General features: G+C 45.3%; 1 protein-coding gene across 3 annotated transcripts in view; it reads left to right on the forward strand.

Annotated features, from left to right (window-relative positions):
- The window catches only part of sipa1l1 (signal-induced proliferation-associated 1 like 1), a 75,018-nt gene extending 53,771 nt beyond the window's left edge, over positions 1-21,247 (forward strand). For all 3 annotated transcript variants that reach the window (XM_076755759.1, XM_076755760.1, XM_076755761.1), the window contains 15 exons: positions 2,804-3,383; positions 5,541-5,639; positions 5,974-6,149; positions 6,418-6,705; positions 6,985-7,134; positions 7,818-7,951; positions 10,291-10,388; positions 10,714-11,201; positions 12,151-12,342; positions 12,999-13,167; positions 13,554-13,788; positions 14,118-14,288; positions 14,446-14,557; positions 15,707-15,785; positions 17,260-21,247. In XM_076755759.1, the coding sequence (XP_076611874.1) occupies positions 2,804-3,383; positions 5,541-5,639; positions 5,974-6,149; positions 6,418-6,705; positions 6,985-7,134; positions 7,818-7,951; positions 10,291-10,388; positions 10,714-11,201; positions 12,151-12,342; positions 12,999-13,167; positions 13,554-13,788; positions 14,118-14,288; positions 14,446-14,557; positions 15,707-15,785; positions 17,260-17,403 (3,115 nt within the window). In that variant the 3' untranslated portion in view covers positions 17,404-21,247. The remainder of the gene's footprint in view (positions 1-2,803; positions 3,384-5,540; positions 5,640-5,973; positions 6,150-6,417; positions 6,706-6,984; positions 7,135-7,817; positions 7,952-10,290; positions 10,389-10,713; positions 11,202-12,150; positions 12,343-12,998; positions 13,168-13,553; positions 13,789-14,117; positions 14,289-14,445; positions 14,558-15,706; positions 15,786-17,259) is intronic.
- Positions 21,248-22,470: the final 1,223 nt, after the last annotated feature.

Below are 22,470 nucleotides of genomic sequence, written 5' to 3' on the forward strand. Positions count from 1 at the left end.
TCGATCTCTTTATTCTCATTCAGTTTTTTTTAAATGCTCTCCGTCTTGTTTTCTGGCTTTCGTACCTCTACCTCTCACTCTCTCTCCATCGCCTCTCTCCGTCCCGCATGAGTCACAGGTCTTTGGTCGACTGACTCACAAGTGTTTGAGATCAGTACAAGTGCTTTTAGAGCTCCAGTGTAATGTATTGAGTGATGTTTGTAGTGATGGAGAAGAATCAGAATAAAAGGTCACATTTTATTTTAATCATTTGTTCAGCCTGCTTATAACCACTTCAGCTGCTCCTCTCTGAAATACCCGTCATGATTCATTTGTCATCTGCAGAAAAGCCGGCGAATATTGCCTTGAGACCATGTCACTTACTTTGTGTATTGGCTGTCAGTTTAAACATTTAGATTTTATATGCTAGTAACAATTGTAAAACAAACGCTCCAAGGTGGAAGCCAGCAAAAAGGACAATTCTGGGTTATTTTTCTTTCTGGCCTTTGTTTTGTTGACATCATGCCATACTGTACAGTTTGCAGGGAGAGCTGAATGCATCAAATATGGCTTTTTCAGCACATTAACAATCATATTGTGCCCTGCAATGACACCTGCTTTCATCTGATTTTCAAATTACTCTCCTTGAAGCTCGGTTTTGGTCTCCACCCCCTCCAGAGAAAACTGCTTTAACTTTGACTGTATGTCATTTGGTGCTGGGCAGGTGCTCTACAGTGAGTTTTTGGAGCTTCTGCTAAAAAATAACTTCTTCCTTTAGCTGGAAGTGATGCTGTTGAAAGTGAACCGAAATAGTAAAGATGCAAGCTAGGAAACCAAAACATTGAGCTGAAACACACGATAGACCACAAATCCCAGCAGTAATTGTGGTTTTGTCAATATGAGCTGCTCCTTTCACATACACATCGTCCTATGATCCATTGTTAGTATAAAATATTGATCGTAGCCACTTCAATTAGAAAGTTGAACATTTAAGCATTGGCAGGCTCTGAAATGGGACTTGCCTTGGAAACGTCTGGGAAAGAGCATTTAAATCAACCTGCTGATGTAATTACAAATCAAATATTGGGCTTTAAGAGCTCCAGGATTCCCTAGTTGGGGAGATAAAAACTGTCTAAGTGTGTAAACATAACATTATTTGTGCTCACTGCGTGTCGTATGCGGTGCACTGTATGCTCGTCTTTAAATCCTTCCACTGTTTCTAATATGACTGAAAGGTGGAAGAAACCCAACAGTCAGCAACAAACAAGCAAAGCAACCTGAAGTGACAGGCCGATGCAGTTTTCATACTGTTTGAATCATTCTCCGCTAAGGCAGAAATGAGGGGAATGGGGTTCATATCGAAAACACGCAAGCAGTTCAATGAAAACTGACACAATTTCCTACCACAATAGCTGCAGGGGCGTTCATGTTTAGTATGTTTGTATGACCCTCCACCTACACACCTGTACACACACACCTTGATGCATTAGAGTTCAGTACATATGCCGTGTGGGAAATGCAAGCAACATTTTGACATATGAGCAACTGCTGAGGCTATTCCCAGCATTCATTTATCAACAGTGTACTATAAAGGCCTGTGTGTTCACTCTCTAAGGCAATTTCAACCAAGAAAAAAAACAATGTTCTCTTACCTCTGTCTGCCACAAACAAGGAAAGGTGGGAAATGAGGTGTCAACAATTTGATGGTTATTATAATTGAACACCACACGTCTCCGGTGAGGACGGGGTGTCTTGAAGTGCGTGGGTGATATACTGACTTTAGTTGCTTATTAGACAAACCGTTTAATCCTGGTGTCAACATGTGTGCTGATGCATGTCAGCAGGGAGGCGTGTGGGATGAGGGCTCTGACTTCCAGAGTCACTCTTGTCAGCTGGTAATTATCACCTGAGAGAGGATCTGTGATTGAGCCCATTTGGTCAGGTGGAGGTCAAGATCAGGACAGGTGATCTATGTACACATATAGTGCTTTTTTTGATCCTGTAAAAGGCCTTTTCAGGACACTGTTGCCTATTTTTTTGCCAACCGCTTCAGACTGAGACATTCCACAGATCAGGTTGTAAGTCTTGTTGTCTCACATAACAGAAAAAAAAAATGATATTTTTTCCAGTAAGTAATCATTTCCTTGTCTTTACAGAGTCTCCCACACAGTCCTCCTTTCTCAGCCACATTTTCCTGTTCCCTCACTCAGGCTTTTCTGGCGCTTTAGGCAGGAGATTTGGAATAGCACTTTCTCCTCATCCTCCTCCTCAAGTCTCCTTCCTCTTCATGGCTTCTCAGCTGAGTTCCTGACATACCAGACAGGGCAAACAGCCTCAGATGGCCATTCCAGGGGCTTAATGAAAGGAAAAGGGGGATGAGGAGAAGGGAGGTGGAGAGCAGGGAAAACAGGGAGGTGTAGGACGTGTAAATGAAGCTGTATTATTGGTAGAAGGCAAATACATATAGCCTCCACACAATAGCAAATTTCTTAATACTCACTTTGAGACAGATAAAGATGGCAATAGAGTAATTTAAAGTCAGGCAGCCTTTTATGTTCGCAGAATCTGCCAGCACTTTTAAATCTTAGTGACATAAATAGTTCAAGCTCGAATGTGATGTGACATTTTTAAGATTTACTGTGTAATAAAACACTGAATCTAAGCCACAGGATCTGTGATGTCTGAACAAAATACCCACCCTAAATTGGTGAAATTGTTGGTCAGTACTGGAACAGCTGATTCATTAACCATCAGTTCTCTCCTCTCCTCCCATTTTTCCCTCTTTCAACTCTTGCCTCATTTTCTCCTCCTGGTCTCCCTGCAGTGTGGCGGTCACTCGTTCCAAAGACGTGCCCTCTTTCGGCCCCCTTATCCCAGATGGCGTGACCTTTCCCAAGTCCTCCGTGTTCCGGGACTTCCTGCTGGCCAAAGTCATCAATGCAGAAAACGCTGCCCACAAGTCACACAAGTTCCGCGCCATGGCCACCCGAACGCGCCAGGAGTACCTGCGCGACCTGGCCGAGCGCCACACCACCAGCACGCCCATCGACCCCTCGGGAAAGTTCCCTTTCATCTCACTGGCCCACAAGAAAAAGGAGAAGAGCCGGCCGTATGGGGGGGCAGAGCTGCGCAGCCTGGGGGCGGTGACCTGGCCGGTGCACGTCGAGGATCATGGGACCGGAGGGGAACTGGAGGCCCTTCTGGCCATCTCCAATGACTTCCTCATCCTGTTGGACCAGGAGGCCAAGGCGGTGGTGTTCAACTGTGCCACTAAGGATGTGATTGGCTGGACGCTGAGCAGCCCTGCGTCTTTGCGGATTTTCTACGAGCGTGGAGAAAGTGTGTCTCTGAGGAGTATCAGTAATAACACTGAGGATTTCAAGGAGGTGGTCAAACGTCTCGAGGTTAGAAGACCTGCACACCCATACACTACATATTCATGCTTAGATAACAAAGGTTTAAAATATAGAAGACATTTGTGGGTCTTCCTGCCCTCTGCTGTCATAGCTTACGTACAACTACACAGAATTAAATTAGGTCAGTTTGTGCCGGAGAACTGACATAACGTAGTTTGTCAGTGTCAACAGAGTGATGTTTCAGGCACTGTAACCTAAAGGGTGGCCATGCTGGGAGATGTTGAATAAGACCAAAGAAAACATTCATTCATGTGAGCAGGAAGGTACCGAGACACCAAATCAGTGGATTAAAATGCTGTTGTCTGCCGTTAATCATTCACCTGGCCCACTCACAGTCTCTCCTCTTATTTGTTTTTTGGCTGTCAGTCTGCTGGAAAGACAACACTTTTGTGTCTACATGCCAAAGCTGCTGTCTCATTACTGGTCTCAGCTTATTGGGGGAGTTTCAGAAACACCTCTGGACAGCATACTCCTAATGGCTCATACACCTACACACACAGTGAAGTGGTGCTAGCTCTTCCTTAGCTGTTTCCATGGCAACTGGTTAGAAAAAAAGGTGTTTTCTTATGTAATCATCGATGCTTTAGAATACATTCATTTCCCCAGCCTCTCCCTACCTTCAAACTGTGTGTGTGTGTGTGTGTGTGTGTGTGTGTGTGCGTGCGTGCGTGTGTGTTTGGTTTTTATCATGTATTTATGTAACCTGGATTGAGTCCACCATCTTTGATTTGCACACATACATACTAGCATATTTGAACACACACACACACACACACACACACACATCGCTGCTTGGCTCAGGACTCAGAAATGTATCACTTTCAAGTTGCATTTCATGCATCTGGCGTTAATCTTCAATCATTTGGACTACCTCGGTGCCAGAGAGAGGAAGGGAAGTGGCCTTGGGCCACCCGCTTTTTGGATCTTGTCTCTCCCTCTCTCTCTCTCTCTCTCTCTCTCTCTCTCTCTCTCTCCCCCTCGCTCTCTCGCCCCCTTACACCCCCCCCTCCCTTGTTTGCTCCTTATCGTTCCCTTTTTTCTTGTACTCTCTTCCTCTCCCACGCACACATTCAGAAACATCAGAGAGCATCATAACAATTCCTATCAGGTGCCAGTCTGCAGCATGATTTATTCACGCTTCCCTGCGAGTTTGACTTCTGTTGAGCTTTTGCTAACGTCCTGTTCAGACAGAGAAATGCAAGGTGCCCTGAAGCTGCCAGGCACATCACGAGAAGGAGAGAGCGAGGGATGAGTTTTGACCGAGCACGGTGAAAAGCAGAGCAGAATGACCATTAGTTTTATCATATCCAGCTCGTCAAACTTAGTCAACTCATTGGTTGCCCTTTGCAGTTTGACAGGTGATCCAGGCTGTTACTCCTTAAACATTTAACTATTTTCAACTTTTCCACCTCTCACCCTGTGAAAAAGAAGCGCAGCCGCTTTACAGCGCTCCCCACCCTGCCTGAATGCTCAGCCGCTTCCTTCCACGAAAAAACATCAAGTTCAAAAGTGCTTCTCATAAGCGACGCGTCTCTGTGTGAACACAGCCTAAAGTGTCACAGCAAGAGACACCTGCTTTCATTTCTGTCATCTGCCAAGTGTGTGTGAATGCATGAGCGTGCACATCTAGTGAGAGGTGTACCACTTATGCTGCAGCACTAATTCATCTTTATTTATGGCCGCAAATCTCTTAGGGATCACTTAAGTTCTGTAAAGAAATTCTTCCTTCATCTTAAAAGAAGAAGCATGTGTACATATGCTCTGAACATGTTCACACACATGCAAAAAAACATGAAAAAATTAAAAATATATATAGGTCTGCATGCTGTAGCTCCCTTAAGTGCAATTTAATGAAACATCTGACAGTACAAACATGTGCAGACCTACACATTTGCAGCCTTTAGATTACTTTTTTAAAAAATTTCTAAACAGCAACTGATTCTACATGTGAAAATGGTTTTTGGTGGCTTTGCAAATTTGACTGAGGGGGTGGATGAATCATTACGTCGCCTTTTCTATTCACTTTTTTCTCCTCACCTCTCGACGTGTTTGAGTCTTTTTCATCATCCCTCCTGTGATCATTCCTGTCACTGCATCTTTCATCTGTATCTGTACTGTGCATCTCCCCGCCCTCCCTATGTCCAGTTCCTGACTAAGGGCTGTGAGACATCGGAGATGACGCTTCGTCGAAATGGCCTGGGGCAGCTCGGCTTCCACGTGAACTATGAAGGCATCGTGGCTGAGGTATCTGCCTGCACACAACTCAAATATTCTTCTAAAAATGTTCTCTGAAACAGTCTAGGTCACTGGGGTAGAACATGCGTTTACTGAGCAGATCTGAATATGCTTTATTAGCCTTAGTCATCTTGTTAATGTGATGATCTGCCCTTGAGTTTGCTCAGATCATTTGTGCAGGGAGAGAAAGTCATCTTGCAAAATTGGCCATCAGTGTGCAATTTTTGAACAAAACCATGTGATGGCATTTGACACTCTGACTCCCCATCTTCAATGCTCCTGCTTGGAGAATGAAACATCCCATCACTGCATCTGTAATGCAATCAAGCCTTGTTAATAATAGGTGGAGCCGTATGGTTACGCCTGGCAGGCCGGGCTGCGACAGGGGAGCCGCTTGGTAGAAATCTGCAAAGTGGCAGTCGCCACGCTGACCCATGAACAGATGATTGACCTCCTGCGGACCTCAGTGACAGTGCGTGTTGTTATCATCCCTCCACATGACGACGCCACTCCACGCAGGTAACATTTGTTTGTTGTAAGGTCTTATGCCAAGATATTAATTCTGTCATCTGGAGACAGTGTTCAGTGGTGCATCAGGACTCACTTTACCTCAAGAGACCCAATAAATACTATTGCGCCTAGCTCATTAGCATGCTGGGTATTTAAAAAATCCCAAGTCTTGTTTCAGACCTTTTCCATGCCTGCCAAGAAAAAAAAGAAAAGCCAAGTGAATGACACAGACACACACAAGCTTCTCAGCCGAAACGTCCTTCCTGTCCTTCTACAGGGGCTGTTCAGAGCTCTATCGGATGCCTGTGTCAGAATACAAGGGCAGCAGCAGCGATAGTGGCTCCTTCGAATACAAGTTCCCCTTCCGCAGCAACAACAACAAGTGGCAGAGGACGTCCAGCAGCCCCCAGCAGTCACTGACCGCCTCGCCACAGCCCCACACGCCCAACCGGGCCATCAGCCTGGGCAGCTCAGTGGGGAAGACCCTGTCAGCTGAGAGGCTGGAGAGGGGTGCAGTCATCCCCCGCAGCGTCAGCAGTGATGGCCGACCCCTGGACACCAAGAGGTTAGAACCCCTTAGCTTCCCCTAGCGAGCTGGTGCGTCAACACAGTACTCAAAGGAAGCTACTGGGTGTGGAGCCCAATTTAAGCACAAGCTTTTAAGTATTCATGGAATTTTTTTTCATCCTGTGGCCGCAAAGTAGCCATCAGTGGAATTTCCTCTCAAGGAACAACCTAGAACATTTTGCTGTGTTTATTTCATCTTCCTTCAGTTCCTCCACTTCCATGTGCCCAGAAATTCTTACAGTTCCTGTGTGTGTGTATGCATTCGTTCGTATACCAGGATGTCTCCGGGCAGCGAGAGCTATAGCCTGGCCTCCTCCCTGGCGCTGGGTCGTTCCCCTCACAATCGCAGCTCTCCCAGCAACCTGTCCTGTTCCAGTGACGCCTCCGGAAGCTCTGCTCACTGGAGGCAGAAGTCCATGCCTGAGCAGTAAGGAAGCGGGGGGAGAGGGATTGTGTTTGGCTGTGGCTGCCTTTGTTTTACAGTATTTTTTAATGCAAATTATGAGCGTATCAGAAGCAATAATCCCACAAAAGGCTTTTTGCTGCCGTGAGGCTCTTTCTTGTCATTTCATTATTGTTAGAAACATGTTTGTTAACTGTCTTTCAGCTGTTGACCATCTTCATCGTATGGTCATGAGCTGATGGCACTGATTGTCAGTTTTCATCTTTTAGAAAGCAACTAAAAGCCATGACTTCTTGGGAGACTTTTGGAGCCCTTATTTTACATTTACAAAGCCGATTTATTCATTTCAAGTCAATTAGAGTTGATTTATCAAATTTATATTTCATTTTATTCTAATATTAGCAGGAGTTGGCTTGAGATTAGATTCATTTGACAGTTGTAACAGTGCATGACGTTAGTGTAGGAGAATGAGGTGATAGCATTTGAGTGTCTTTGTGTGTGATAATGCTCCTGACAGAACGTCTTTTTTTTTTTTTTTTTACTTCCACCCACTTCAGCCTGTGGGAAAATGTATTGTGTTTCAAACTCTGTCATTCTGTCAATTCTAGCTCTGCGTTTTTAATCAGTGGAAACACACATTTAGCTGATCTAAAACAAAAAGAAACGCTGAAGTCTTCGGATTTTGTGCCCGTCTGCTCATTCACCAGGTTTGTGGGCAACCGCCACTCTCCGATGTCTGCGGAGCGACGAGAGGTGGTTGGAGAGGGCGGGTCAAGTGGAAAGTCCACTCCCAATTGGTCGAGAATGGAGGAAGGGGGAGGAGCAGAAAGAGGATCCGCAGGTGAATATATCTCGTGGAGAAGTAATGGAGTCAATTCAGTAAATTTAGCTGGAGAGCAATGTGCAGTTGCGTAACAGTCAGAGGAGATTCTGATGTTTTTATCAATGTAAATGTGTTTTTTATGTGTGCTCATATGGGAGGAATGTGAAAGCATTTGACTCTTGAATAGCCTGAGTGGGAGGGACAGCCCAGGAAATAATTCATCCATATTTATCCACATTGCTCCAGTAAATCCTTTGAAATGACAGGGATCCAGATGAGTGTGTGTGTGTGTGTGTGTGTGTGTGTGTGTGTGCGTGTGCGTGTGCGTGTGCGTGTGTGTGTGTGTGTGTGTGTGTGTCCTCATCTGCTCGTGACAGTTTTTTGGAGCTGCTCCTTCCAGAGCTGAGATACCAACTTTGACAGCATCCGCGCTGCCTCTAAACAGCACTTCTCTCCCCTGCTTTTTCACCCCCTTCTCCTTCCCCTCCTCCTCTTCTTCCTCCACCTCTTCTGCAGTGCTGTGAATGATATTGCCTCCACAGAGAATGTCCTAATGTCTCTGCAAACAGACAAAAAAAGGTGGCACGATAATGAGACAAACAGAAAAAGGAAAGAGATATCTGTCGAGTGGTCGAAGTGAGATCAGTCATCTCAGTTAAATTACATGGCTCTTTCTCAGCCGCTTTTCACTCTTTTCTGTAAGGTTTAATAAAGGAGAAAGAGAAAGGGAAGAAATTCCTGTCTTTCCTGTCAACACAGTTGGCCAAGCTTCTCTTTGTGAGCCTTTCCTTCCCTCCCTCCCTGCAGTCAGTTCCTCATTCTCCACGGCCGCTCATGTTTGCCTCTCATTCATCTTTTTAATCTCGCCTACATTGGCTTTCATTTAATTACGAGTATTCTCCCATGCACTGTTTTTTGGGAGTTTTCCTCTTGTTTACCAGCTTGGCCTCTGAAAGCCACAAAGACTACATGCTCCTCTACCGCTGCTCTGACTCCCAGCAGGATGTTGCTTTGCTTGATTCTTGACCAGCCTACTTTCGGCCGTGTCCTCAACCTGTTCCCGAATGCCACAATCACAGAGAAAGGCCCTAGTCTCTCATTTTGTGGTTGTTTATAGCACTTATGTCTTTATTGGTCAGGGTGGAACAATGCAGGCTGGGCCAGCTGGGTCTGTGTAAGCCAAGTGTCCAGCCCTTCGCAGGCTACTTTGCTGTGTCTGTGGTTTAGGATTCTGTCCTTTCCTCTTCCTCCCATTTCTACCCCCTTGACCCGTTCGTCTTCTGCAATGATGATGTGGCCATGCTCTGTCCAGAAATAACACGAGTCATTCAGAGGGCAGGATACTCACTTTTGCTCTTTTCGTCTCTCAGTCCCAGTCACACACAAGCGGGACCTTACCTTAGCCCTTAATGTAGCCTGTGTAGGGTTTTTCATTTGAGTAATCACTGCAGTTCATTTTCTTTTGATATCTTGTGGTGGCTTTATGAGTAATTCATGCATTGGGTGGTCAGATGCAGAAAATTGCTATTTATAATGACTTTCCTTCCAATGCACAGTGACCTTTAACTACCTTAACAGTGTTTTTTAGCTCAACAAAGCCTAAAGGAACATTATCCCAAGCTGCTGGGATATCGTGCTGTTGGCAACCAAGACATCTGGTTGACCAGTCACATCTGTAACAAAGCAATATATCACACGCGCAAACATGAAGGCACATGTGCTGCTTATATATGCACAGGCACTCGAACAAGCAGGCATGCACATGCAACCATCTCTAATTAGTGCAGAGACCCCTATGGGCTGCAAAGCAGAGAAAACTATGCAGAGTAATGAATATTCCAAGTGAGATATGGAGGAGTTCACTGCATTACTAGATTCACCCCAGCAGATGTTATGATACCTCCCTTAGCTCTCCCTCTCATGGTGCTGTGGTCATTAACTGCCTACTCTGTATGTCTTGTTGCATAACATCTAGACAATTACACAACAGTCCCATTTATACCCCGAGTTTTGCTTCAGGACACATACTCACATTCCCTCACGTGGCACAGCTTGCCCTGAACAAACAAGGCCAGCAGGGACTGTCTGGGGACAAATTCCTGTTTGATGTGTGCTGCTTTTGATGACAAGTGAATCTGCGTTTGCATTCATGGATGCGGCAGAGGCAAATTGAAAACAATGTAAGTGTTATGGGCCTCCTGGAAGCATGAGTGCTGTAGTAGCAAAATGCACATAAGTGAGGAGAGAGGAGAACAACTGCTCTGTTGGATCATCAGCAAGTCAATTGTCTGTACCGCGGGGTCCGTGTGTGCGTTTGATACCAACACCGGCTGTGTTTATTGGTCTGTTTCTTGCAGATGCCCCAGTCTCCAAGTCTGGTCAAGGCTACTCTGGAGCTCCCCGCATCCAGAGGCAGGAGCAGGTCATCCACCTCTCCCCGAAGAAGGGCAGCCAGGTCAGACTCTACACCGGTTTTACTCTTACACCATCAGAACTGTGTACAGTTTAAATGCTCTGAAGCCCCTCTTCTTCTGAACTGTTGTGCACAGATGACATGTTTGTTTTTTATTAAGGATTCTGAACCCTCGATAGCACATGGTTTAAAATTCATTCTGTTAGAATGGTTAATAATACTGTCATCTGATGTTTGAAGTCATTTTAATGATATGCTGGTCTCCAAATGACACATCATTTGCTTAAAAACTGGTGTTTTACTAACATGGAAACCTCACTCATCTGTCATTTCCTCTTGCTCTTCAACTTCCTGTTTGTTCTGGCAGTCGGACGGGCCTTACTCTGGGCACTCCAGCAGTAACACTTTATCCAGCACAGCGTCCAGCGGGGGTCACAGCGACAGCGACAAATGGTACGAAATGGGAGCGGGTGGAGGCTCCAGTGGTGACCAGGGCGACACCGAGCCCAACGGCCTGGGAGGAGGAGGCTACCTCCAGGGGGCGTCGGCCGACAGTGGCATCGACACCAGCTCTTATGGAGCCCCTCACCACAACCACCCCCACTCTCATCATGGCAGCGCCACCTCCCTGCTGGCTCCCAGTGGAGGCAGAGAGAGCAGGGAGCGGTCAGTGTCTCCATGGCACAGCCCCACCGAGGGAGGCCGCAGGATGCTGGAGAGGTCGCCTGCTGCCGCCGAGTCCCCGGGCCCTCCAGCAGAAAGGAGTCTGGAGGGGACTGGCCGGACCCCGCCTACTCATCTCCTTGTTAGAGACAGCAGCACCTACAGTCTGAGTGACGGTGGATCACACTCCAGGTCTGAAGCAGATGGCAAACACAATCACTTACTATTCTGTCACCTAGAAAGGCCAAGTAGTTTACTATCAGTCACACCCACACAGCCAATAGCATAGACCCTAAAATATCCTGAAAAACACTGGAAACCAGTTGCAAACAGGGTGATACAGCACTTCCATCAGCACAGAATGATGGTGGGTGAGGCCCTAATTTCAGTTTTAATGTCAAATTTGACCTTTTCGACTTTGTGATGCATCATCGCAGTATTTGCCTGACCTGTGCAGCGTGTTTCCACTTCTCATTACTCAAGCCGATATTTCTTCGCCCAAGAAGAACACACACCAGACCACCTCCCTCTCAATAAGTCTTTCCAGGAAACCGAGCGCGGGAGTAAATTTAACTCCCTCTTATCTTTCCACATTAGGCCTCAGGAAATGTAGAACACGTGTCCAACTTTTCACAGCCGAACTGGTGTCTGGAGCTGAGAGAACTCCCAGTGTCTCGCACTTCCTGTTTGAGCGAGTCTTAATTCACCCATTCAGATAGAGTTACAGTTCATGACCTGGGTATCATCTGTCCAACATTTCAGCTGCATTGTGACGTAGGGGAAATAAGAGGGGGCTCTGAGATGAGTTTACCAAGGTTGGCTTGACCGCAGGTGATGCTGTGATTAAAATTTTCCATCTATAACTCAATAATGTATGTCCTGCCCTGGAACCCTCCTTGATGATAAGAATGTTACACTATTGATTATTTATTTATGCTTGACCCAGTACCAAAATTGGTTTCTTAATTTAAGATTATAGAAATCCAGGTAATCCATAAAACATCCTGTCATTGCCTTAAAATAGTTTTCAAATCCAGGGTTCTGATGCAACTTGTATTTATGTTACATCAGTGTCTAAGATTTGTTATTTGTGATGCATTGTCAGGATACATGACCCCTCTCCTTCTCCTCCCTCCATCAGTGCCAGGCACTCAGGCCACAGCTCCCCAAGAGAGGAGTCCTCCTCTTCAGCCACGTCCCCTTCCTCACAGTCCTCGGCGTCTCCGGGGCCCAAGAGCTTCTACCCCCGCCAGGGAGCTCAGTCCAAGTACTTGATTGGCTGGAGGAAGCCCGGGTCCACCATCAATTCTGTCGACTTCGGAGACACACGCAAGTAAGGATGGAGCCAAAAAACGAAATTTGGAAACAGTAAAAGTGGTCTTAAATTGTAATTCTCAATGAATATCTAGTCTTTTATCACTGCTTTATTTTAGACAGTTTGGAACAACTGAGCTGGGGACATACTGGGTTTGAGTCCTCCTTCTGTAAATCCGCCAGCTCCTGCAGGGAGTGGACAAATGGACACTGGGACAATATAATGCAGTTTATTCACAATCACAGAAGCACTAAATGAGTGCTACCTTTTGTAAAGCTTGTATTGTTGCCTTCATGTGGAGACTGTCAGATGTGTTGATGGAGCTTTTTAGACCCAGTTTATTGTGTTATCAGGATGCATCCCTGTGTAGAACATTACGAGCTTCACAATGGCTGCATTTGTTGTGGAGCTGCTGTTTAAGACTGCATTTCATCCCATTACTTGTCCACCCTCTGCACTTTCCTATTAATCTCTTTTTGTAGTAATAGTATGCACACTACTTGATTACCCCCTTGTGGCTGAAGAGGATATTACACTAATGGCTTAATAGTGATGCAGTAACTTAATGCAGTTCACCAATGGAAAGCTCTGCTGTTGAAGCTGAATGACCTTTATGGTTTATTTATTTATCTCATGATTGTGGTTGCTTAATCTGTGTCTCTGTGTGTTTTTAGGAAGTCTCCAGGAGAGGGTGGAGTGGAGGTTGTTCCGACCCCAGCAGCCAGGCCCTCTCTTCGGGACATGCACTCGCCCCAGCCTCACGCCAAATCTACTATGGAGGAAGATGTGAAGAGACACAGTGTTCCAGACAGCCCTCCAGCACCACGCAGACATAAGGAAAAGGTACGCGTTTGCCACTCTTGGTACAGACACAAACTGTTACACCCACGATTCCAAAAATGTTGGGACGCTGCGTAAAACGTGAATAAGGCTGAATGTAATCATTTGCTAATCCTTTATGGCATAAACAGCACAAAGACAATATATTTAATGTTTTACCTCATCAGCTTCATTGATCTTTGTAAATATCTGCTTATTCTGAGTTTGATGCAGCAACACGTTTCAAAGTCTGCTAACTGGTGATAAATACTGATAGCAGTTTAAAGCTGATGTAGATGGAAATTGGAGATTTCTCCACACCCAGAAGCATGGATGTGCATAACGCATGGGTTCAGATCCTGTGTTTTAGTAATATTTCCTCATCACTTCCACCCATAACTCCTGTGCAGCAGGGCCAGAAATCGCCTCCAGGCCAGCCTCCCAGCCACCGTCGCTCCCTCCATCGCACCCTGTCAGATGAGAGCATATATCGTGGCCAGCGCCTTCCCTCCCTGAGCGACACAGTGGCGGATCCGGCACTCGGCGCTGATGTTCTCTTCAGCTGCTCCACCCTCCCACGCTCACCCACTACTCGTGGTGTTCCCCTGCGACGGCCCTCCTATAAGCTGGGAGTCAAACTGCATGGTAAGAAGGAGGAGGAGGGGTGCAGGTATCTGGCCTATTGATGTATTTTTAACCACAGGACATCATTCACATTTTTAGCTGCTTTTGTTCCTCATGTCCTGTGGTGTTTTATCCACGGAGTGAAATCAGTGCAGCACAAAGAGGTTTAAACATCGATACTAAGTCATGTGGGCTGTTTCTGGTGGTAACCTAAAGGTATGAGACACATCGGATTTGGCTCAAATTCCAGATGTGTGTCTGCTGCCCCCTTTTGATTGAAAATGCACGATGGTCAACGAAACAGTTAATTTAACAGTCACTTCTTCCCATAAATTCATTTCTGTTTACAGGTGACCTGTCGGCATCTGACACGTCATTGGTGGATTTGGTGGAGCGTCACCGTGGACCCCTCCCTCAGGAGCTGATGCCCCTCCCGTCTTCAGACAGGGACAGCCCCCTTGAGTGGACACACCTGGTGGACGTGGCCAACACCTTTGAGACTGAAAGAAACACACACTACGGTATTACTAAGTGTTTTTTATCTTCACTAAAAGATGCACCTGACTTGAAGAAATTCTGAATGTTATGACCCTGAAATAACGGTGAAGAAACTGTCAGTGTTGTGAAACCTTTTGTGTAACTTTGACTGCAGCTTTGCTCATTTCTCTCTCCCTCCAGTCCAGAGAAGTTATGTGTTTGGAGATTCAAACCACAGAAGCAGCGGTGCCTCCAGTCCCCAGCAGCCCCACATCGAGCTGCAGCCCGCGCCGCTGTCACGGCCCTCATCGAGGTAACACGGCACTCAAACACACTGAGCAGTGTCTTTCTACGTTCGATTCGCTTCCACTCATACCATACCCTGTTAATACCTGGAGGGAAATGTGATTACAGGGATAGCTCATGCACAAGAAATACGCAGGAAACACAAGTGGCCTCAGGACTGCAGCTTGTTTATTTGGCAACCAAACTAGACACAGAGTACAAGTGAGACTTGCTTTAATCTGTGAAGGAAAATAAAAGTTCACTACCTCATCTGTAAAGCTACTCATAGTTAACTACTGCTAAAAAAGACAGTTCATTCAATGAGTTTTTCGCTGTGTAACGATTCTGTCATTTCAGCTAATCTCTAGACTCGATCTGCATATGAACTAAAAAAGCTGATTAAAAAGTCTACTTTCATGGGATGGTAGTCGACGGGTTCTGACATTTCAGCCAAGGGTTTCCTTCTTTTACTTTGGAGATGGACTGTTGACCTGCACACAGGTAAAGATGGGGGCTAACATTGTGGTGGCTGTGGCTCAGGACATAGAGCAGTCACCCAGCGGTCGGTGGTTCGATCCCTGGCCTCGGCAGTCTACATGTCAAAGTATCCTTGGGCAAGATAACGAACCCTAAATTGCCCCCAGTGCTGTGCCACTGGCATGTGAGTTTGTGTGAATGGTTGAAAGCTTATAATGAGCCGCTGGCCTAGCAGTAGTATGAATGTGTGTGTGAAAGGGTGAATGCAGACTTGTGCTGTAAATGTGCTTTGAGTGGTTGCCAGACTAGAAAAGCACTATATAAGTACAGTCCAGACAACCCAAGCCTGCTTAAACGTGATTGGTCAATACCACTCGCACTGCAAACTGATACCAGAAAACGTGTAGAGATTCATAGATGGATAAATGTTAGCAGTATGTACACAACATACAGGATGAGCAGTAAATGAGTGGGGTGCTACAGAAGGGATGTGACTGTGATATGCTCAAGATGAACCGAAACTAATATACAGGAGTAGTGAATGAATGTAGAATCTATGTGCAGGTGGAGAGAGCAGTGTTCTCTCTTGGTTCAGCAGAGACCTCCGAGGTCAAGATTGACATAATTGAATAGAGTTATTCACTCTGTCCCTGAGTGTGTTAACATCTATTAATGCTGTGTGTATCTGTCTTGTACACAGTGAGGGTCACATAGGGCTGGAGAGGAAGGTGACCAAGCTGGAGGCCATGGTGAAGATGCTCCAGGAGGACCTGAAGAAGGTGGGAGAGAAAGCACAGACATATGTTGATGTACATACACGCAGCATGTGGACTGTATGCATGTTTGCATGCAGAGATTTTTGGTTTACATGCTCTCTGTTGTGCTAAGAGATAACTCTCTGGCTTCTCTTGCCAGCAGGGATGAAAAATGAACGGCTTTGGTTAATTTGCATACAGTGGAACAGGGAGCGGGTGAAAATAAATATTTTGTCTTAAATGGAAAAGTCACAGTCAGCAGTCGAGTGCCGTCACTGTTGTTCTGGCTCTGCTCTGCTGCTCATTGCTGTTAACTGCTGACTCAGGTTTCACTGCAGTCACTCAAACTGTTATTTTTACTTCGCGTCACCTTTACGTTTTTTTATTAGAATCATCGGACTCATACATGCACTCACACACTCCTTTCCAGTCTACGGGTCAGTTCTTTCTGCTGCGTTCTCAGACTCAAAAACAACTTTCAGTTCTTGCTTTAGATGCATGTGTCTTGATCCAAGCTAACTCTCCAGGGTCAAACAATTCTTGCAGATTTATGCTCCAAATATCATGTTCGCCTCCTCCTAAAAGCCTCCCTGATATTCATATGCTTTTGAAGGACAAATGACTGGCTGTGAGGAAGGTCAGAAACAGCGTTTAGCTCACTGCTGATGTTCAGTTGGTACCGCCAGCTCCAGCCTCTACTGTCGATCCAGATGCACGGATCCCAATTTACACCAAATTCTACTCATACAATCATCATCAGGGAACATTTTAATTCATCTAGTCTTGGTGATCGTGTGCAGAAAGTCCGCCACCTCGTTATCAGCCGACAGATCAAGAAGCTTAAAGGTCCTCTGGTGCTGCAGCCTTCTGTTCCTTCTGAAAGGTTTTAGTCATTTGGAGCTGCTGGTTTGCAGACCTCGTGGCCTACCTGTTAACGAGTCTGACCTTTTAACAGCGAAGCGTTTTCACCCACGAAATGTCTGCAATGCGGCCCTTATTTATTTCTTTACACGGTTCTCAGTAAGTTCTGTGAAACACTGTTAGGCCGTCTGCATTTCTTATTTTTAAAGGAGCCGTAGATCAGTTTGAATCCAGGAAAACTTCACTCTCACCTCCTTCAACCACCCTGGAGCCAGTCGCAGCTGATTGACAGCACAAAGCCAAACTCTCCACAGTCTCGGTGTTTTCTTTAACTGGCCAGATATTTATGTTTGTGCACCCAGCTAGTGCTTTTGGCGGATTCAAAATGTCAACTGCTAAAATCTACCCACAATGCCCTTCAGCTCTGTCGAGTTGTGACTCACTGTCTGCGGGCCTGAGATGTTTATGTAAACACCAAGCCGACAGAGAGTTGATTATATTTATACAGAGAGTTTGTTTATCTTTAGGGATTTTGTGCCTTATCTACATTGTACTTACGAGACACTCACTCCATCCGATATTCCCCAAAGTTAACTGCTAAACAACTCATTTAATTTATTCATTTTGCTCCTCACAGGAGCGCGAAGAGAAGGTGAGACTTCAGACTCAGATCAAGAGGCTCTGGGAGGACAACCAGAGGCTGCAGGAGGAGTCCCAGACCTCCGCCGCCAAGCTCAAGAAGTTCACAGAGTGGGTCTTCAACACCATCGACATGAACTGACACCCACCTGCACCTTTTAACTCGCACACGCACGCACACAAATGCACACATCAGCACACACAGTCCGGACGGAGAGGCAGAGGCAGGGAGCGACACTGACGAGAAATTTGCGCACAAGACAAGTTGGACTCGGTTAGCCCGACGCCGAACCCTCCAACCATCTTCCACCGGCGTCAAACATCAGCGGGTAATATTGTCGATCAGTCTCCACAGACCCCCCCGATCAGCCTCTCAGGATGAGACTCGAGATGTTGTTTATCACATTCTGAAGGACGCACCTCTACTCTCCAATGGGACCGTGAGAGCGTTGCCGAATTGATCTTTCTCTCATCTTGCTGTGCCAAAATCTTTTTCACAAAATTGCCAAGAGGAAGCTCTTTTCCTCCCTCCTCATTCTGAAGAAACCAGTTTTGCCTCCTCCTGATGCGAACGTAAAGAATCAGCCCCCTGCCGTGCTTTCTCAGTGGACGTGTTTCTCTTTTTAGACGCGACCTCCAGTAGATATCAGACCTTTTATGTTTCCTTTTTCTTCCTTTTTTCAGTTCCCTTTTTTTTTTTTTTTTTTTTCCTTTTCAAATGTTGCTCAGCTTCTCCGAAAGGTGACTCGGGTCTTTTGTGCCAAATCAAACGCCGCCACAGCAGAGGGTAGCAGACAGTCTGTGTGACTTAATGGAAGGAGTCTCTGAAATGCCACGTAAAGTCAGACGGGTACACAAACACATCTGCCAGCCCACAAACACAGAACCAATCTGAAGACACCACCGGACACAGGACAGGGTTTTCATGTCCTTCACATGTAGACGGAGAGTGTTTCCTCTCCTCAGAGCTTCTGGCCACCGACGAACGAGCCACCGACGTGGAAGCAGGTCAGTCTGCCTCTGAACGGGAAGGAAAGCTGGATTTGTACAGTGTAATTTTTCTCTTCTCCTCCGTGTCACTCAACTATGGATTACAGCATCCTGTCCGTCTCTACAGCACAAAGCAACACCTGATGGAGGAGTATATTTATAAGCCATCGGCAAGTGGTGCCATAAAACATGACTGATATCCAGAGTGCTTTGGTCCACCCCAATTGTATGTGTCTTAAAAGCAATAGGAAGAAGTCAGGACTCCTGTCTCTCTCAAGAAGGGAGAGTTTTAGCTCTGGGAAGATGTTCGATGCGGGACAAAGTTGTTTTAGAGGTTTCACTGAGAAGACATCAGTCTCTGCTGCACAAGAGCCTCCATCCGCTTCCATTAAAGCCGTGAACACCGTGCTTTGGGAAACAGGGACGAGAGGACTCCACTCACCATCCCACTGTCTGGAATACAGAGAGCCAGCTGATAATAAAAGAGACATTTTTGGGAGGGAAAAGTAAAGTTTTTTTTTTTTTCTCCCCAGGTTAATTTATTTCCTTGTATTATAATTCCAATAAATAAGTTGTTCTATTCGTAAAGTACAACTGACATCAGTGTTTAGTTCCTCAAGAAAAGGTCACTAGCTATATTATTTAAATGGCTTTCTTTCTTAATTCTGGCTAAAGCCTGACTATATGCTTTTTATTCTGTATTATGTTGTATTTTGTGGTGCCCAAGCCTGCTGTCGTGTTGCTTACAGTGCCCTCTAGTGATGACCAGTGGAAATGTCATGATTATTAAATGTGCTGCCAGTCACTCAGTATTTTTCCGACGCCTCTTCAGCAATCAGTCAGACATCGAGCGGGAGGCCACACAAACACAGGACAGGAAGGAAAATCAGAAGCCAGCTCTGAGAGACAATCAAAGGTTGTTTTCGACAAAGGGAGCAGACCTTCGGTGTACTCGTATGTGTGTGGGTGTGTGTGTGTGTTAAATTTGAACACCTATAGTTTTCCTCAGGTTCAGTATTTGTTGAGAGGATCTTTTGAGACAGCAATTCAACAAAAAAATTCTCGTGTGGTTAAATGAACAGGATAGGAGGGAGCCACAGTACCTTCTGTACCAGTGGCAGTGTGTGTTGTCATTGTGTGAATGTACATCAGTCTATCCAGCCGTGCCTACAGTCACTTATTTTGGTCATTTACTCCCAGACAGAGCAGGGACGTGCCTTTGAAACAGCACCTGGGGAGCAGATGAAAGGGAAAGGCTCTTCTTCTTCATCCTGAAAAATAAAACACCTGGTAACGAACGCACACACTCTCACCTTACATGCTTATGAGTTTTACCCAGCTTCACGCTCACAGGTGTGGAGTCTGCCTCATAAATGTCTGTACAGGGAATCTGCTGCGAGGCCTCCACCTTTCTCCTTACCAATATTTTTACTGAACACAATCGGGCTGGCCAGCCTCCACACACGGGAACACAGGATTGTGTATGGAAATGTGTCGGTGTGTGTGTGCCTTTTGCATTCAGTTACATGCAGTATATCTTTCAGAGCAGCTGGCCCCTGTAATAAGAAGGAGTATTTGCCCAAATCACAAAGCTAATTACGACGCAAGCAGGAGCCACTGAGCTGCTTCCTGAGCCGCGTGTCTGACACGACAACAAGAGCGTAGAGGTTATTTCAGGTGGCTAACGTGAGCGTGCACATTGAAACCCACAGACCGACGTGGTGTAAGCCTTAATTCTCTCCATTTTGCTATCAAAGCCCCTCTGATGAAAAAACGCTCCCAGTTTTTCAATCACTAAAGTAAATTTGCATTTTAAAATGGTGCAATTAAAACCCTGCAGGATATAGCACAAAAAGCCACCTGGTCTGAATGTAAAGAGAATATAAACAAGCCTAAATAAATGTGATGTTTACGATAACTGACATTCAGCTCTGCACTTTTGCGTTGAGATGAGTGGACTCTGAACAAAACCACGTGCAGGTCTCGGTTCTGTTATAAGAATCTCTTTGTCACTCAGCGTGAACTGTCACAATTTGGTTATTTTAACACTTAAAGAAGTTAGCCAGCTGTGAAAAGCAGTCTAGTCATCCAGCAATGTGAAATCTTAAAAAAAAATAGATAAAAATCTGAGTCATGTAGGCAGAAATGCTCCCGATCCAGGAAGTTTGGACTGTAACTTGTATGCTGAGGCGTAAACGATGACTAAGAGGTGATGTTTTACTGTACATGGAAAGTGCTCTAGTTTTTTGTATTTCAAATGAAGTATGGCCAAATGACAAACTGTGCAGTGCAGATGTTTTGCTCGCATCTTTAAAAGTGTGCGTCCAGTTGGATGTTAGATACAGTTTTCAGCCTCCGACAGGCGTAAACACACAGCAGTCCCCCGTCGCTCCCGTGTGGATGTTGAGTTCCTCGCCCTGCACATACTTTCCTCCTTTCCTCCGCTTTGTTTGTGGTGCTTTTCAGAAGGATGTGGGAAATGTGAATGCTCAGATGTTCCATTTTGTAATCTCTTTTATTTTTAAGAACCTTTGCACAATGTTTTCTAAAAAAGGATTACAGGTTTTGGATAAGAAGGGTGAACAGGTCCATCCCTGTGCGATCTTGTCTAGATGTTGCTCCGTAGTTTTTCCCGCCAGCGCGGTTCCTGACAAACACTCGAACCCTTCCTTCCCGGGAGCGTCGCCGATGAGCCAGGGAGCAGGCTGGATGTTGTTTGTACTGCAGGGATGCTGGTTTTCAAACAGCTTGCGAGGTTAGTGATTGCAGCAGGGGAGGAAGGTTTCACAGAGCTCAGAGTCGCTCGCAGCTGTGTCGGAAGAACAAACCTAACCGGTCAAGTGAGGTGAAGCACACGGTTTCAAGAGGACCATACGTTTTACAGAATATACTGTTTTCCACACCGGATCCATTGTCTTTGTAACATGTAAAGGTATGAAAAAGACATTTGCAGTGATCACAGTATTAAAGTTTCTGAAATAAATAAATGCCGTATCCATTCGTGGTGCTGTTGTTTGTTCCCGCACTGCTTTCGCCTTTTAGTTCTGTTGATCTCGTGCTTTATCGTATTTGATTTGATAGTTTCTGAGATTTCTGCAACATCAGCAACATGTTAACTGCCCTCTAGCTGATCATCAGCACAGTGCAGGAAGTGAAGATCTCCTGTTACCAAAGTCAAGATGGCTGCCTCCTTGTTCAGCTCACAGGACTTACCAAGCTGCTCAGTTTACTACTAAAGCTACAGCAAGATTAAAATGTTATTATGTGTTTTGTTTATTATTAAGGTGAAAATTTACTGGATTATCATAACAGTTTTGAAATGTTTGAATGTCATACACTCTTGATTATTTAATTAAACCAATTTAAGATGAAAATCGTATTCTTAGAGGACATTAAAGTGGAAATATGGGTATTTCTACACAACTGTTAGAATTGTAAGAAAGCAGGATATCTCCAGAAGTCAGACAGTGGTTAAAGGTGAAAAGAGAAAAGTAGAAATCCAAACTTTTGTATAGTAAAGAAGAAAAATGAAATAAAAATACAATCAATGAATATTTATGGTAATACATGTTTGTATTACTGTGTATAATAATCTAAATTCATTTTTAAATACGTATTTAAAAATTCAGTCATGAGGTTCATTGAACACCTAATTAGAAATTGACCATTTTCAGAGAATTATTTCACGTTTGAGGCCTCGCCAACATAATTCATCACGGTGTTTTCCTCTCCGTCACTCAGAGCCAAAGTGGATTTTCCCTGTGCTGCAGATCTTCTCTCTGATTGTATCTAACAGTGAGTATGGAGGGTGAGCCGAGGGTCCAGGTCTGGGATTTGGACTGAGTCTGCCTCAGGCTCTGATTGTTCCCCTATCGCACTGATTCACCTGATTGCACTTTAACTGCTCTCACAGCCAGAGCCAGAAAGCCCCTCGCCTCTGTTTTCTTCTGCACTCATTACGCAGCAGCTGGTCACCACTGCTGGAGGAGATGATTGGAAATGATAGCAACGTAATTCAGCCTCTTTCTCTAGATAACACAAAATATAGATCTTTCTCCCCAGAAACTCTGTAGAAGATAAAGAACAGCTGCATTATACTGGAGCGACGTGTCTAAATTACTGCACCACTGCTGTACGGAACATTTCCAGGTTATGACTTCAGCAGCTTTAATCTGATAGAAATAAGGCTCTTTTAATCTGTTCTGTATATGCATTTGTT

This window comes from Chaetodon auriga, chromosome 18 (genome assembly GCF_051107435.1).
Source record: "Chaetodon auriga isolate fChaAug3 chromosome 18, fChaAug3.hap1, whole genome shotgun sequence".
Classification (NCBI taxonomy): domain Eukaryota; kingdom Metazoa; phylum Chordata; class Actinopteri; order Chaetodontiformes; family Chaetodontidae; genus Chaetodon; species Chaetodon auriga.